This window comes from Sciurus vulgaris (genome assembly GCF_902686455.1).
Source record: "Sciurus vulgaris genome assembly, chromosome: 15".
Classification (NCBI taxonomy): Eukaryota; Metazoa; Chordata; class Mammalia; order Rodentia; family Sciuridae; genus Sciurus; species Sciurus vulgaris.
Window position 1 is genome coordinate 90,247,265 of NC_136476.1, and position 12,385 is coordinate 90,259,649.

The following is a 12,385-nucleotide window of genomic DNA, read 5'->3' on the forward strand; positions in this document are numbered from 1 at the left end:
CTGGGTTGGTTTGGAAGCCTGTGTTGGTCATGAGGGTCCAGAGGAAATTGGGTCTACCCCTCCTGGGAACCAAACAAATACTCTCTATTCAGACCCTGGTTGGACAGCATCTCTGATCTTGGGTTCAGCTCTCCAGGGTGAAATACTTATATTTGATGCCCGAGTAGCTTTGCCTGTAGGCTGTAGACAACCCCAGCTGTACTGCAGCTGCCCAGGCACCTGAGAGCATGTCAAAACCCAGCTGGGGCTGCTCCCAAGCAGGCAACCCTGTCTCTCCCTGGCATTTCCAAAACTGTCTGCTGCCAGGTTCTTGTTGTAGGCTGTTGTAGGTCAGGGAGCTTCCAAAGCAAACAGGAGACTTCTTTCACACACACACACACACACACCCCCCACTCCTGCACCTCCCACTCTGCCCTGCCTTGGAACCCTCCCAGGCTCTTGGCCTCTCACAAAGCCACTGCAGACCTAACAGCTGGAATACACTCACCCTCCTACTTAAGAGTCTGACCCCTAGGTCTAGATTTCGATGAGTTCCAGACCCCAGACCTAACTGCTGCTTCCCACTGTAGGCTCTGGAAGGCTGGGAAAGGGGGAAGCAGTATAATAGCTGTGGTGGATAAGAGCCGGGACCAGCAGGACCTCAAGGTGAGAGCCACTAGAGCCACCTCCCAACCTCCTTGCCTCAAGCTGGCCCTTTACCCAGTCTCAGGCTGGGGAATAAGCAGGAGAAACAGAAGGCGGCCTTATCCAGTGCTGTTTATTGAGTCCGACATCAGAGACAAGAAAAGATCTGACATCTGTCAGAGGGTGGGCCTAGCTCCACAATGGTAGGAATGTGAGCTGAGGGCAAGGGGCTAGGAATCCTGCAAAGGACAGCAGCTGGGACAGCCCCTGACCCCAGAGGTGCCCACTAGCTACCAGGCACGGCACGGCAGCAGGGAGGAGGTGGCCTTGGAGATGGGACACAGGGCAGCCTGGAACGGAATCTGCTCAGGCCCCCACCCTCCGCAAAGGAAGTCCCCCACTTCTGTTCTTCCTTGAAGTCCCCAAATCCAGGATGAAACCCAGATAGACTTGGCCCCAACAGTGGGAGAAGCCCCAGATGCTTCTGGAGCCAGCATGGCTCTGAGGCCACAGGAAGGAAGGGGTGGTGGAGCAGGGCCAAGAGGCAACCAGTGCAAAGTCAGGGCAGGGCTCCTGGGCACGGTCTGGCTCCCAGGGTCACAGCTGGGACTCAGCCTTGGCCGTCCTGACAGCGCAGGTGTCAGAAATAGAGGGCAGGCTCACTGCGGAAGTCGGAGAGGTCATTCTGACTGGCGGGTGTGAGCTGAAGAGAAAGGACAGAACGAAGCCAATAGCATTTGTCTAGGTAACAGCCCGCCCCTGTCCCCAGCTAGATAGCTCTTGGTACTGTGGATATGTACCCCTGCTATGCCAGCTCACCATGACCTCCTTGGGTGGGGGCTCTGCCTCCCTTGGAGCCTGCACCAGCGTCTGCTCCTGCCACTTGCTGAAGGCCATGGAGTGCTTTGGAGTATAGCTGGACAGGCCTGTGGACCAAGGAGCATATGCATGGGCACACAGACATATGAATGTGTGGCCCAGGTGCCACCCCTCCCAGGTGCCCATCCCAGGACGCTCACCTGAGCTGCCATCTGGCAGCCGGGGGCTCTCAGGTCCCACGCTGCTCACAAATGTGGCACGGGGCAGGAAGAGGGCAAAGGGCTTCTCTGAGCCAAGCCTCTCCTCTTCCTCTTCCCCCTCCTCTCCTTCCTCCTCCTCCTCCTCTTCAGCCTCCACCTTTTCCTCCTGCACCAGGGAGCTCTCCGAGGGGTACTCAAATGTAGTCTGCAGGCTCTTGTCATTGAAGGAGATCTTCATCTGGGAGTAAGAAACATGTCTGGCAAGAGCCCCTCCACCCAGGGATGCTGAGTGCCCATCAGCCTTCTGCAGGCTCTGAGCCCATGGGAAGGGCCCTTCACCTGGAGCCAAAGGCCTCATGCAGCTCCTAACCTTGTCCCCCAGCAGCTCCTAAAGCCAAGTTCATATCCTGGCTGGCTGGGCACCTGGAAAATCCTGGATAGTCCTGCTGACCACTGACCACCACACTACGAAGGTCCAGCACCTGTAAAGGCCTCACAGCCTTTCCTCACCCATTTTATAGGCCCAAGTGGGGGTCATGCTTCTGTAAAGCCTGGGGTTCCAGTGGCCTCCAACTCCCACCCTACTGACCACCCCATAGGCTCCAGAATTTCACACCTGAGAAAATTATCCCCACTTCCAGTGGTCTCAGAGCCCAAACTGGGCTTCTGGTTCTGAGGGCAGAGGGCTATGAACCACTGGTCAGGATCCTCCCCTTCTCCCACTGGGTACGGCTGTGCTGGGGTGACTCAGCTTCCCCAGGCCTGCTCAGCTGTGGTTGGCCTGCGCCTGACTAGACCGTAATGAATATGAGCAGGTAACAGCCTGCAGCAGATGGGAACAGCCCAGCTGGGGCTCGAAATATTAAACTCCTGGGCACAAGACACCACTAGCCAGCTCAAGTTCCCCCACCTCCCCTGGAAGGAGCAGGAGGCAGGAAGGGCCCCAGGCACAGAACCAGGGCAGCCCAGGCACAGCAGGATGGGACAGTGGCCTGGCAGGAGGGCTGAGGCACAGGATGGCAGAGGGACCAGGTACAGGCCACAAGGCATGCACATGGCCCACCAGGGGCTGGAGGCGAGGAGGCCTCCAGGGATGAAGGCACACACTTCTGCCTCCACCCTGACAGCTGCACTCACAACCTCGGTCACCCTGGCCCTCCAGAGCTGAGCAGGGGTGACTGCCTCAGCTCTACCGGCTCACACAGAGCCCTGCAGAGCAATGCATCACCAAATCCCACTCCCACTAAAAGCCCTCCACGGCCTGGCTATCTGCACAGCCTGATGAGTGGTCAGGGAGATGAGCAGAGGGGAAGACCACCTGGGTCCGGCAGAACTGGAGGATGACCTCTGCTGTCAGGTGAAGACATGCTGTCCCTCACCCCACCCTGCCCTCTAGCAAGCCCATCCAGTCCTCCAGCTGTGGTCCCATCAGAGCTGGGGCAGGGACAAGGCCATAACAGTGGGGTAGCCACCAGACATCACAGACATCTACCCACTGCCACTCAACTTGGGGACAGTGTCACCTGGCCTTCATGGACCAGTCTTCCAGGACAGATACTTAAGGAGGGGCCCAAGGCAGAATGAAACTGGCCTCCTGCCCCAGGCCCCACAGTAAACTGGGCTCCCAGTGGCCCCTGGATATATGGAACTCTCCCTGCTGACCCTGACCCATCCCCCACCACTGAGAACACAGGAAGGACTAGCTGCCAGGGCCCAGCTGGATTAGTGAGCCCTCGTTAGTCCGCATGACTGGCTTCTCCCAGAGAGGCCTGGGGGCTGGATGCACGTGGGCACCGAGCCGGGCACCGAGCCTGGCACAGCCTGGCTGGGCAGAGGGGGAGGTGCTCACAGGCCCATCAGTCCCAGCTGGGACCCAGGGTCCCAGTCACATCTTGCCTCCCCTGTCTTCTCTACTGGGCCAGTGCTGTATGGGCCGCCCAGCCCTCTCTCCCCCTTAGAACACAGGTCAGTGGGTCACAAGACACCCCATGACTCATGCAGCTGGGGAGTGGGGCACAGTCTCCAGAGCCTGGGCTGCCAGGATGGGTGTGAGGGTGTGGCCAGGGCTGGCACTGCATATACCTGGTCACTGGCCTAGGGACTTTGCCCGTCACACCCAGCACGGCAGGCAGGTGGTAGAGGAGCCTCTGGGTGTTCACAGGGCGCCTTTGTTCTCCCTCCACCCACCCGGCCCATGCACGCCCAGCTTGAATTACTGAAAGGCGTCCACACTGGACTGAGGGCCAGCGAGCTGGACTTAACCTGCCTGGTGGAAGTGTGCATTCAGCTTGGCCCTGCCCTCCTGACAGCCTCCAGCCAAAGTTCCCATGGGTGACAGGACCAAGGACCAGGACTGCCCAGTTGGGATGTCCACAACTGCTTATTCCCTGAGGCACCTTTGGCCTCTAGCACAGGGCAGCTCCTCCACCAGTGGGGAAGCTGTCTGGAGCAGGTCCTGGGGTTCCTGGCTCCAGAAAGATCACCAAGGGGGCGCCCGTGGGAAGTGGGAGTGGGGAACTGGAAGGAGAAGACTCAGCCAGGGTCCTGTCGGGAGGGAGGGTACCCACCAGGCTCAGCATTCCAAGCTGGGAGGGGGTGGCTCAGGGAAGAGGGTGTGGGAAGCCGCACCATGGTGTCTGCTGGGAGTGAGGCCAAGGGCCTCAGCTGAGCCACGGGAGTTGGGGTGGAGGTTAACGGAGGTGAGGGTGGCAGGCCTGCGCTGTCAAGGCCTGCGCTCTGGGAGGACCAGGAGGTGGGGAGGGGAAGCAGCAGCCAGACAGGTAGGAGCCAGGCCAGGTGGCACTCCAGAGAGGAGAGGCCCACAGCGTCCATTCCCTTGGGGGCACCCTCCAGGGAAACAGCTGAGTGGGCAGCAGCAGTCTGCCCCGACTGGCCGGCTGCAGAAGGAGGGAGAGACAAGGCATCTGTCCACTCTGCCAACAAATGACCAGAGTGGAAATGTGCTCCTGCCAGGCAGGCCCTATGGGGCACAGGCCAGAGGAGGCACCCCACCATTCAGAGCAGGTCTGGGGCCTCTGGAGTTGGGTGAGGGCATGACACCCTGGGCTGTCAGCCAGAGGCAGGCTCCCCCATGAGCCCTGCTGCCAGCAGTCCCTGACGAGCTGCCCCTCACCTGCACCCTGGGAAGGTCACCAGCACTTCCCACTACCGCCCCAGAGCCACTCAGCCAGAGAGCACCACAGTGAACAGTCTGCACAAGGTCCTCTGGGCTGTGTCCAGGGGGCAGCAGGCAAGTGCCTGACCTAGGCTGGCTGGAGAAGCCGGGGGCCTGCAGAAGTAGCCTGGAGTCTGGTCCCCCACCCATTGGGGTGCTTATGGCCCAGGGGCCACAAGCAGGAGGGATGCCAAGGAAAAGGCAGAGTATTCTCAAAGGCTGGGTGTGACCTGTCCTTTGCCAACAGGCCTCCCGGCTCTTGCTGGGCAAGGCAGCTGGTGTGGGTGCGGGCAGGATGTCCACCAGCAGGTGGTACGGCTCAGGCAGGGCTCTGGCCAGCCTGCTTGAGCATGCCTGGTGCCATCCATCTGGACCCCCAGCGCCTCCAGCTGGCACAGACTGCTTCTCAGTCAGCCCCCCTGCCCTCCTTCCTTCTGCCCTGCCCTTCTCACTCCAGCTCGGCTACCAGTGGCCCATGGTTCTGTTGCTGGCTGGAGGCAGGATGGCCATGCTCTGGCAGCTCCCCCCAAGTCCCAGGAAGAGGCCTGGCTCAAGGTGGACAGGCAACTCTACTTAGGAGCAGGGCTCTGGAAACAGGAACCCAGACTCCGCTCCTGCCCCAGGAGCTCCCTGACCCATGACCCCCGGAGCCTATCTCTTCAGCGACATGAGCACACTGTCATCCTTTCTATTTCTGGGGCGAGCCTGGGGAGGGGCCACCTGACAGAGCAGCAAGGTCCAGTCAGGAAGCAGGGAGGGAGGGAGAGACAGGGATGGAGGTCGGAGCGGCGACTGGAGCTCAGCCTCCCCTCAAGGGCACAGAGCAGGGCAGGAGTAGGGCAGAGCCCCTCGGCACTCCAGTGCCACAGCCCCAAGCCCCCTGTCTTGGAACCGCCGGGGAGATCATTATGGATTTCCGACCCAGCAGATGGGGACTGCAGGAGGAATGATGGTGAGGCCAACCCCAGGGGCAGGAAGACAGAGTGGGCAAGTGGCATTCGGTCCCAGGGACCCAGGTGGGGGAGAGGTGGGAGGGGAAGACACCAGGGGCACTCCGGGGTGGGGCTGCAGGCTCCTCCCAGCAACAGGGGAAGACACACCCAGGCTGGTCCCAGCAACAGCAGAACACACTGGACTCCTATAGCTGACAGACTCAGGCAGCAGGATTTGGAATTTGCCCTAGGGGACACACACTGGCCAGGAATGACCAGGAAGAATCTGAGGAACGCTCTCCTTGTGCCTAGAGGGTTCCAGACCACTGGCTAGAGCTAGCCAGGAGTGAGGCTCACCTGGCTGGCCTGCTGTGAGCCTCCAGCAGGGCTGCACTTGGGTTTCCTGACCAGGCCACTCCTGGCCAGGCCTGGCACACATCCTCAGTGTTCAATCCACTCATGCACAAAGCCAGGGTCTGCCAAGCTTTGGGCCATATGCCTTTGGGGAGCCGAGAGCCACCGCTACTCGCTCATGGGCTGTGCTCCTATGGCACCCTCAAGGGAGGAATCTGGCTGCACTGACATCATTGCCTTCTATTCTATGTCTGGTCCTGGCCAGCTGTGCAGGACCCAGATACACAGGACCATATCAGGCTACCTTTCAAAGCTAAGGCCAGGGCAGAGCCAACAAGGCTCAGCTGGACCCACAATGGGACAGGCCTGCCCAGCCAATTTCAGATGGTGCCACAAGAACTGTCAGGAGGCTCTGCACTAGCTGGCTGCCCACCCATTCTGCTCTGCAAAGTACATAGCAAGTCCAGTGGACCTCAGAACTCTACAGGGACCCTGGACCTAGCCCCAGCCCCAGCTCTCCTCTAGTCTGCATAGAAGCCTTGCCCCACCAGATCAGGTGTCCTAGAAACTGGGCTCACACTTAACCTATAGCTCCCTGTCCTTCACTCTCTTCTCCTAAGAGGCAGCCCTGCCCCCACCACTGACCTTCTTTCTTGAAGAACCAGCCTTGGAGAGGCAGGACTTCTGCAGGGCCAGGTAGCCACCAATCACCTCAATCTCATGCACAGTAGGGTAGCGCTTCTTCAATGTGGTACCCAGGGCAGCACAGGGTCCTGAGAGGTTGCCAGCCTCCTCTTCCTCAGCCTGCTGTGGCTGGGACTCCCCGTTGGCTGGATCCAAACATGGCGCCTGCAGGGCCCCTGTCTTTCTCTTGGGCACCACTGTGAACGTGTTGCTGCCTCGGTGCTGGACCTCTGAGGAGTGCTCAGGCCTGGCACGGTGTAGGTGGTACTGGAGAGGCACCTCGACCCCTGAGCAGGGTAGTTTGGCTTCTTGGGGAGCCTCCTCCTCCGAGTCCACCTCATCAATGAAGGTGATGGGCAGTCCTGGCTTTGAATGCTCCCCACAGTCCTTGGCGCAGCTGGGAATCCCCAAGCGCTCAGCAGGTTCTGCCTCAGCAGTGGCTGGTAGGCATGGAGGGGGAGAGGATGGCCTCTGCCACCTCATGGCCCTGTCTGTGAGGGTGGTGGCTGGCCTGGGACAGCTCCCCTCCTCCGCTGCACACTTTACCTCAACCCTAGAGGGACTCCTTGGGAGGGCAGGCACACCATCCCCGCCAGATACCGGCTGGGCTAGGGGTGCGGAGCTCTGGGAGGCCCAGCCCGTCTCTCGCTTTGGCAGCCCCACCAACTGCTCCCCCGGGGTAAGAGGAATCCCAGCCTTGCGCCTGGGGATGAACAGGAAGGAGTTACGGGAGTTCACACGGAGGCTAGCCAGGGCTCGTGCCTGGAGGTCCCCCAAAGGAATGGTCTTCATGTCTGGCTTGGGGGCTGGCCTTATCTCGAAAGAGTCATTGGCGCTGGTGGCAGCAGAGACTCTCAGGCGCTGGCTGGGAGTGGAAGTGGCACTGGCGCGGCTGGGCACGCGAAAGGCAGGGGGCACAGCTGGAGTGGCACTCGGTGTCCCAGGGCTAGGGGGCGGGTGGAGGGAGGGCTCCCCCGACTCCACCTTTGGCTTCCACTCGCCGGGCGCAGGTGGGGAGGCTGTGAGCCCGTTGGCAGGGTCGCCCCGGAGCTCGGGGTCCGCGGGCCCGTTGGAGAGTGAGCGAGTGCCCGCGCCGCCGGACAGGCCTCGGGGATGGACGGTGAAGGAGTTGTTGCCGGTCTTCTTCAGGAAGTCGCTACGCCGGGTCACGGGTCCGGCCCCGCCACCGAGGCGCCCGGGCTCGCAACAGGCGGTGCGCTGGCCCGCGTGCGGAGCCGGGGGCGCCAGCGGAGCAGGGGGCGCAGGGCGGGCGGGGGTAGCGGACGCTGCGGGGCGGGCGCGCTCGGGGCTCCCGCGGCGGCGGGGCGCGGCCGGTGGGTCGAACTTCTCCAGCAGGCGGCTGACTCGGCCCGGCGGCGGCGCCTCGAACACCAGCACCTCGGCGGCGCGGATGCCGGCGGCGGGCGGCGCGGCGGGCGGGAAGCTGGGCGCCGACTCGATGATGAGGATGTTGTCCGCGCGGATGGTGCGCACTCCGGGCACACGGCGGTACAGCTCCAGCAGCTGCTGCGCCGGCCGCGCCCCGCGCCGCCGCTCCGACTCGAGCCGCATGAACGGGTTCTCGCGCAGAGGACCCAGGCTCTCCGCCAGCACCAAGCACTCGTCCGGCCCCGCGGGCGCAGCACCGTGCCCCGCGCCGGCGCCCAGGGCGGCCAACTTGGCCCGCTTCCGTTCCAGGATCTCCCGCTTCCAGGCGGGCATCGCGGCGCGCGGCCCCGGGCCCGGCCGCCCAAGGCCGGCCATGCTATGAACGCGGCCGCGGACGAGACTGGGCGGACTGCCCCGGCCAGAGGCGCCGGGCACTGGGGCGCGCCGGCCTTTGGCGCCACGCCCATGCCCCGCCGCTGCCCATTGGGCGAGCGTGCTCGGACCCGCCCCGCGTCGCACTGCCCCACCTATGGCAGGGGAGATCGGCGGCCTTGTCTCATGAAGGACGCTCGCCTGGACCGCCCTCCAGATGTCTCATTGGACTACGCCTGGCGCCGGCCAGCCCCTGTTGGGGAAGAACCCCGGACACGCCCCCGGTCCTCGCACTTCATCCTGGTGGCCCCCACTTCCGCCTCTGCGCCCTGGGTTCCAGGGGCCCCGGGCGGGCCGGAGGGCCGGGGCCTGGAGCGCCCCCGAGCGGACCCCAGGCCAGCGCTGCGGGTGACCTTGGCTGAGCCTGGACTTCCTCCTCGCACCAGCACCCAGCCTGCAAGTTCCCTTCACTGAGGGCGCAGCGAGGGAGCTGTCAGCACCCGGGAGGACAAGGGTGCAGGTTACTACACAGGCCTCCGACCTCATGACCTAGGTGGGGAGTGCTATTAACATTGAGTGTCCCCCAACAGTGGACCCTCAGCCGAGGTCCCCTGGAAGAAGTAGGTGCCACGTCTGAGCGCCCCCCAAGCCTAAGGAATGGGTTTCTCTGGAACCCTGGGTTTTGCAGGTTCTCAAGATTGCATTGCTCAGACAAGTGTGTGAACCTCTTATCATCAGTGGTCCTTCCCAGTACCTACTGCAGTAGGACCTATCTTGGAGGAAGCACCAGGGAAGCATACTTGCTCCCACACACAAGCAGGCCTGCAGGGCCCTGCACACTTTAACAGCTCTCCCATGCAGAAAATCAAAAAAGTCAGCAGTCCCAGGCCACCAGCAGCCCCTGCTGTCACACCTCAACGATTCCTTTTATCTGTTTAACTTCCCTCCCCCAAGGCTGGGTGGAGGTGCCATTAACACCGAGGGCACAGCCTTGGAGCTGACTTCTTGGGGATACCCAAGGTTTCTTCTCTGGGGAGAACAGCAAAGTGCCCACTATATTCCTTCCAGCCCAGATACAGTAGAGAGATTGCTTGGAGCCAATGAGAAGGGGAAGTTGGGGAGCACAGAGAAGTGACAGTCTGTCCTTCACCTGTCCTGCAGTTAGCAGTGGTCTCAGTACAAATATCATTGACTTCCATTCCACTTACCTTTCAGGGACTCTCTCCAGCAGCAACTATGTCTCTGCAAAGACAGAGACCTTTGGTCTGAGGGTCACTTCTCAGGTTCTGGGCCCCCTGACAGTCTGCAGCTGCCACCACCATAACTCTGCCTCACCTTCTCAACTGCTCCATTAAGCTGGAGAAAAACTGGATTTCAGTCTTCCAGATGCTTTTCAAATCATCTTTCCAAAGCTTCAGGCTCATCACTTCTGCAGCAACAGGCTGCCAATTCCAAATTACCAAAATAAAAGAGGAGCACACAAAACACAGATTCTAAAAATAAATAACCTTACAAGGAAAACTGCCCAAGGTTCAGCTTGTATCTGTCTTTGACAAAAGTCATGCCAATGTTGGTAGCTGTGAGACGAACTGTACACATCGTCTCCAACTCAGGTACTGTAAAAGCTAACATGACCAAGCACCCCTCCCATCCCTCCCAGGCAAGGGGTATATGAAGCTCACTGTTGGCCAAGCTGCTGTGTTGGAGCAGCAGTCAGCAGGCCTGTTCTGTAAAAGGCCAGACAGTGTTTTAGCCCAGTGGGTCTCAACAGAAACAGTTCTGTCCCCCAGAGGACTTACCAATGTCAGGCTAAACTTTTGGGTGTCACAAGTGAAGGAGTCTGCTAGCATCCAGTTTAGTAGAGGCCAGAGATGATGCTGAACCTCCTACACACTGAAGATAGTCCCTCCTACACCCTCAACAAAGACCACCTGGCCCAAAAGGCTAAAATGATGAGATTGAGACACGTTTGCTCTCTGTCACACATTTATCTTTGCTGTTATTTTGGAGTTTGTTTTTGTACAGGGATTAAGTGTGACCTTGTTTCAAGATAAAAAAATTAAAAGGCTGGGGATGTAGCTCAGTGGTTAAGTGTCCCCAGGTTCAATCCGCAGTATCAAGTAAAAAAAATAGTCTTGGGCCATTGGGTGCCATCCCTGCTCTACAGGTCCCCAGTGAGACCCAATAACAACCAAGCCATTGGCAAGAAGTCAAGGGCTCTGGTGTCACACAAACTATTCAGCAAGTCCTTGACTCTGGGCTGGACCACTGCCTTTCTCCTGCAGTGCAGAGTTGCTCAGTTCCTATTTTCCAAGTAGTCCCACCACCACACTTTCTGGTCTACCTACAACCTCAACTCTGCAAACAGTTACTCCACGTAGCAGGGAGCATCTTGGCATTTGTCTTATTCAACAGAGAAATGGTGACAATATTCATTTCAGGAAAACATTCTCTTATTTTATTTTCATTTCAGCAAATGTTCTCATTTGGCACCTAACTGGCATCAAACCAAAGACTTCAGGCCAACAAACCTGGGCTGCTCACAAGCCCCCAAAAGTCGGTCTCCATGCCATGAGCATCAGAGCACCTGTTTCCCTTTGGTCCCTTAGGAAGGCCTAAATCTGTCTCAGATGCACTAATGATGCTGGCCACAAGGTGGTGGGAAAGGCCTGAAATCGCAGTCTACTGGAATAGGAAGCCGAGCTATGACTTGCTAGTAGAGTGCTTTTCAGGCAGCAGATATCCAGACAGGGTCCTAATCATGCTCTTATTAAGCATTCTTCTGCCTCTGCCGGACCTGGAATGAAGAAAGGGTCATTCTCCCTCATGGCACAGGGGATCTGTGAGCTCTTCGGTCAGTGCTGCTGGCTGGACAAAATCCTAGTCCAGTTTTGCCACCTTCATAAAGAAGTACATCCCCAGGATCCATGCTGAAGACTCAGAGCCCAATGGGGCATTTTCTTTATGTGCGGTTTCCTTCTGTAAGAGGAGTTCAGGGCTGCCTGGGCTGGATCCCTTTTTAGGATCTCAATTCAGGAGCTACTCAAAGCATGAATAACAGGAAATACAGTTCAAGGATGGAGGCTGCTCTTTTTTAACCCTGCTGAAGAAACAATGTTAGACATCACTGGCATTGAGAAAAGTGGACATTCAGCTGGGCACAGACCCTGCCTTCAGACCAGGATCTTTTCTCCAGCGTGATGCAAGTAGGGCCTCAGCCAGAAGGCCAGCAGTTCAGTTGTGCAGCTCTCCTTCTCCAATCCCTGAGAGACTAGTTGACGCGACAGGCACGGATCATGAGCAGCTGCAGGAGAATGAAGACCGGAGATGCGATCAGGCCAAACCAGAGCTCTCTTGTCTGCTCCACCAGCTTCTGGCACAGCAGCATCTCAAAGACGAACTTGAGGCTAAGGACCGTAAGAACCCAGAAGAGACGCAGCACTGCCAGCCGTTTCTCCCCATCTTGGAAGAGGCGCACGGACACGATAGTGGTAAAGTAGGTGCTGAGTCCGTCAGCTGCAAAGAAGGGCACGAACACGTTCCACCAGGAGAGGCCCGGGGCTAGGCCGTCCACTCTCAGTGCCAGAAGCACGGAGAACACCAACAGGGCCAGCAGGTGCACGAAGATCTCGAAGGTGGCGAAGCCCAGCCACTGAACCAGCTCCCGCAAGGAGAAGAGCATCCCGCCGGCCGAGCGCTGGCCGGAGCCCGGCCGAGCGCGCCCCTCCCAGCGCCGCGCTTCTTATGCCCACGGGCCCGGCCGCCGCCCGCCGCCGCTGCGACCGGGAGGCAGCGAGCGGCCTCGCCTGCGCCGGTCCCCAGCCCTGGAGCGCCGC

The 12,385-nt window shown here is 59.6% G+C and overlaps 2 protein-coding genes across 2 annotated transcripts; both read right to left on the reverse strand.

Annotated features, from left to right (window-relative positions):
- Window positions 1–739: 739 nt before the first annotated feature.
- TPRN (taperin) lies at window positions 740–8,638 on the reverse strand. The gene is made up of 4 exons (XM_079112771.1): window positions 6,750–8,638; window positions 1,644–1,881; window positions 1,444–1,550; window positions 740–1,327 (listed from the first exon to the last, which is right to left on the reverse strand). The coding sequence occupies exons 1-4, from the start codon at window positions 8,550–8,552 to the stop codon at window positions 1,265–1,267; spliced, it is 2,211 nt and encodes a 736-aa protein (XP_078968897.1). The 5' UTR covers window positions 8,553–8,638; the 3' UTR covers window positions 740–1,264.
- A 2,342-nt stretch (window positions 8,639–10,980) lies between these two features.
- TMEM203 (transmembrane protein 203) lies at window positions 10,981–12,368 on the reverse strand. The gene has a single exon (XM_079112877.1). It carries the CDS (start codon window positions 12,229–12,231, stop codon window positions 11,821–11,823), a length of 411 nt encoding a protein of 136 aa, XP_078969003.1. The 5' UTR covers window positions 12,232–12,368; the 3' UTR covers window positions 10,981–11,820.
- Between the last annotated feature and the right edge of the window lie 17 nt (window positions 12,369–12,385).

Bases quoted from the DNA above. Each gene is read 5' to 3' on its own strand.
- TPRN (XM_079112771.1), bottom strand. From the start codon at position 8,552: ATGGCCGGCCTTGGGCGGCCGGGCCCGGGGCCGCGCGCCGCGATGCCC. The intron at 1,551-1,643 runs GTGAGCGTCCTG...CTTGGTCCACAG, and splicing joins GCTGCCAGATGGCAGCTCAG to GCCTGTCCAGCTATACTCCA. The intron at 1,328-1,443 runs GTGAGCTGGCAT...CTTTCTCTTCAG, and splicing joins CCCCACCCAAGGAGGTCATG to CTCACACCCGCCAGTCAGAA.
- TMEM203 (XM_079112877.1), bottom strand. From the start codon at position 12,231: ATGCTCTTCTCCTTGCGGGAGCTGGTTCAGTGGCTGGGCTTCGCCACC.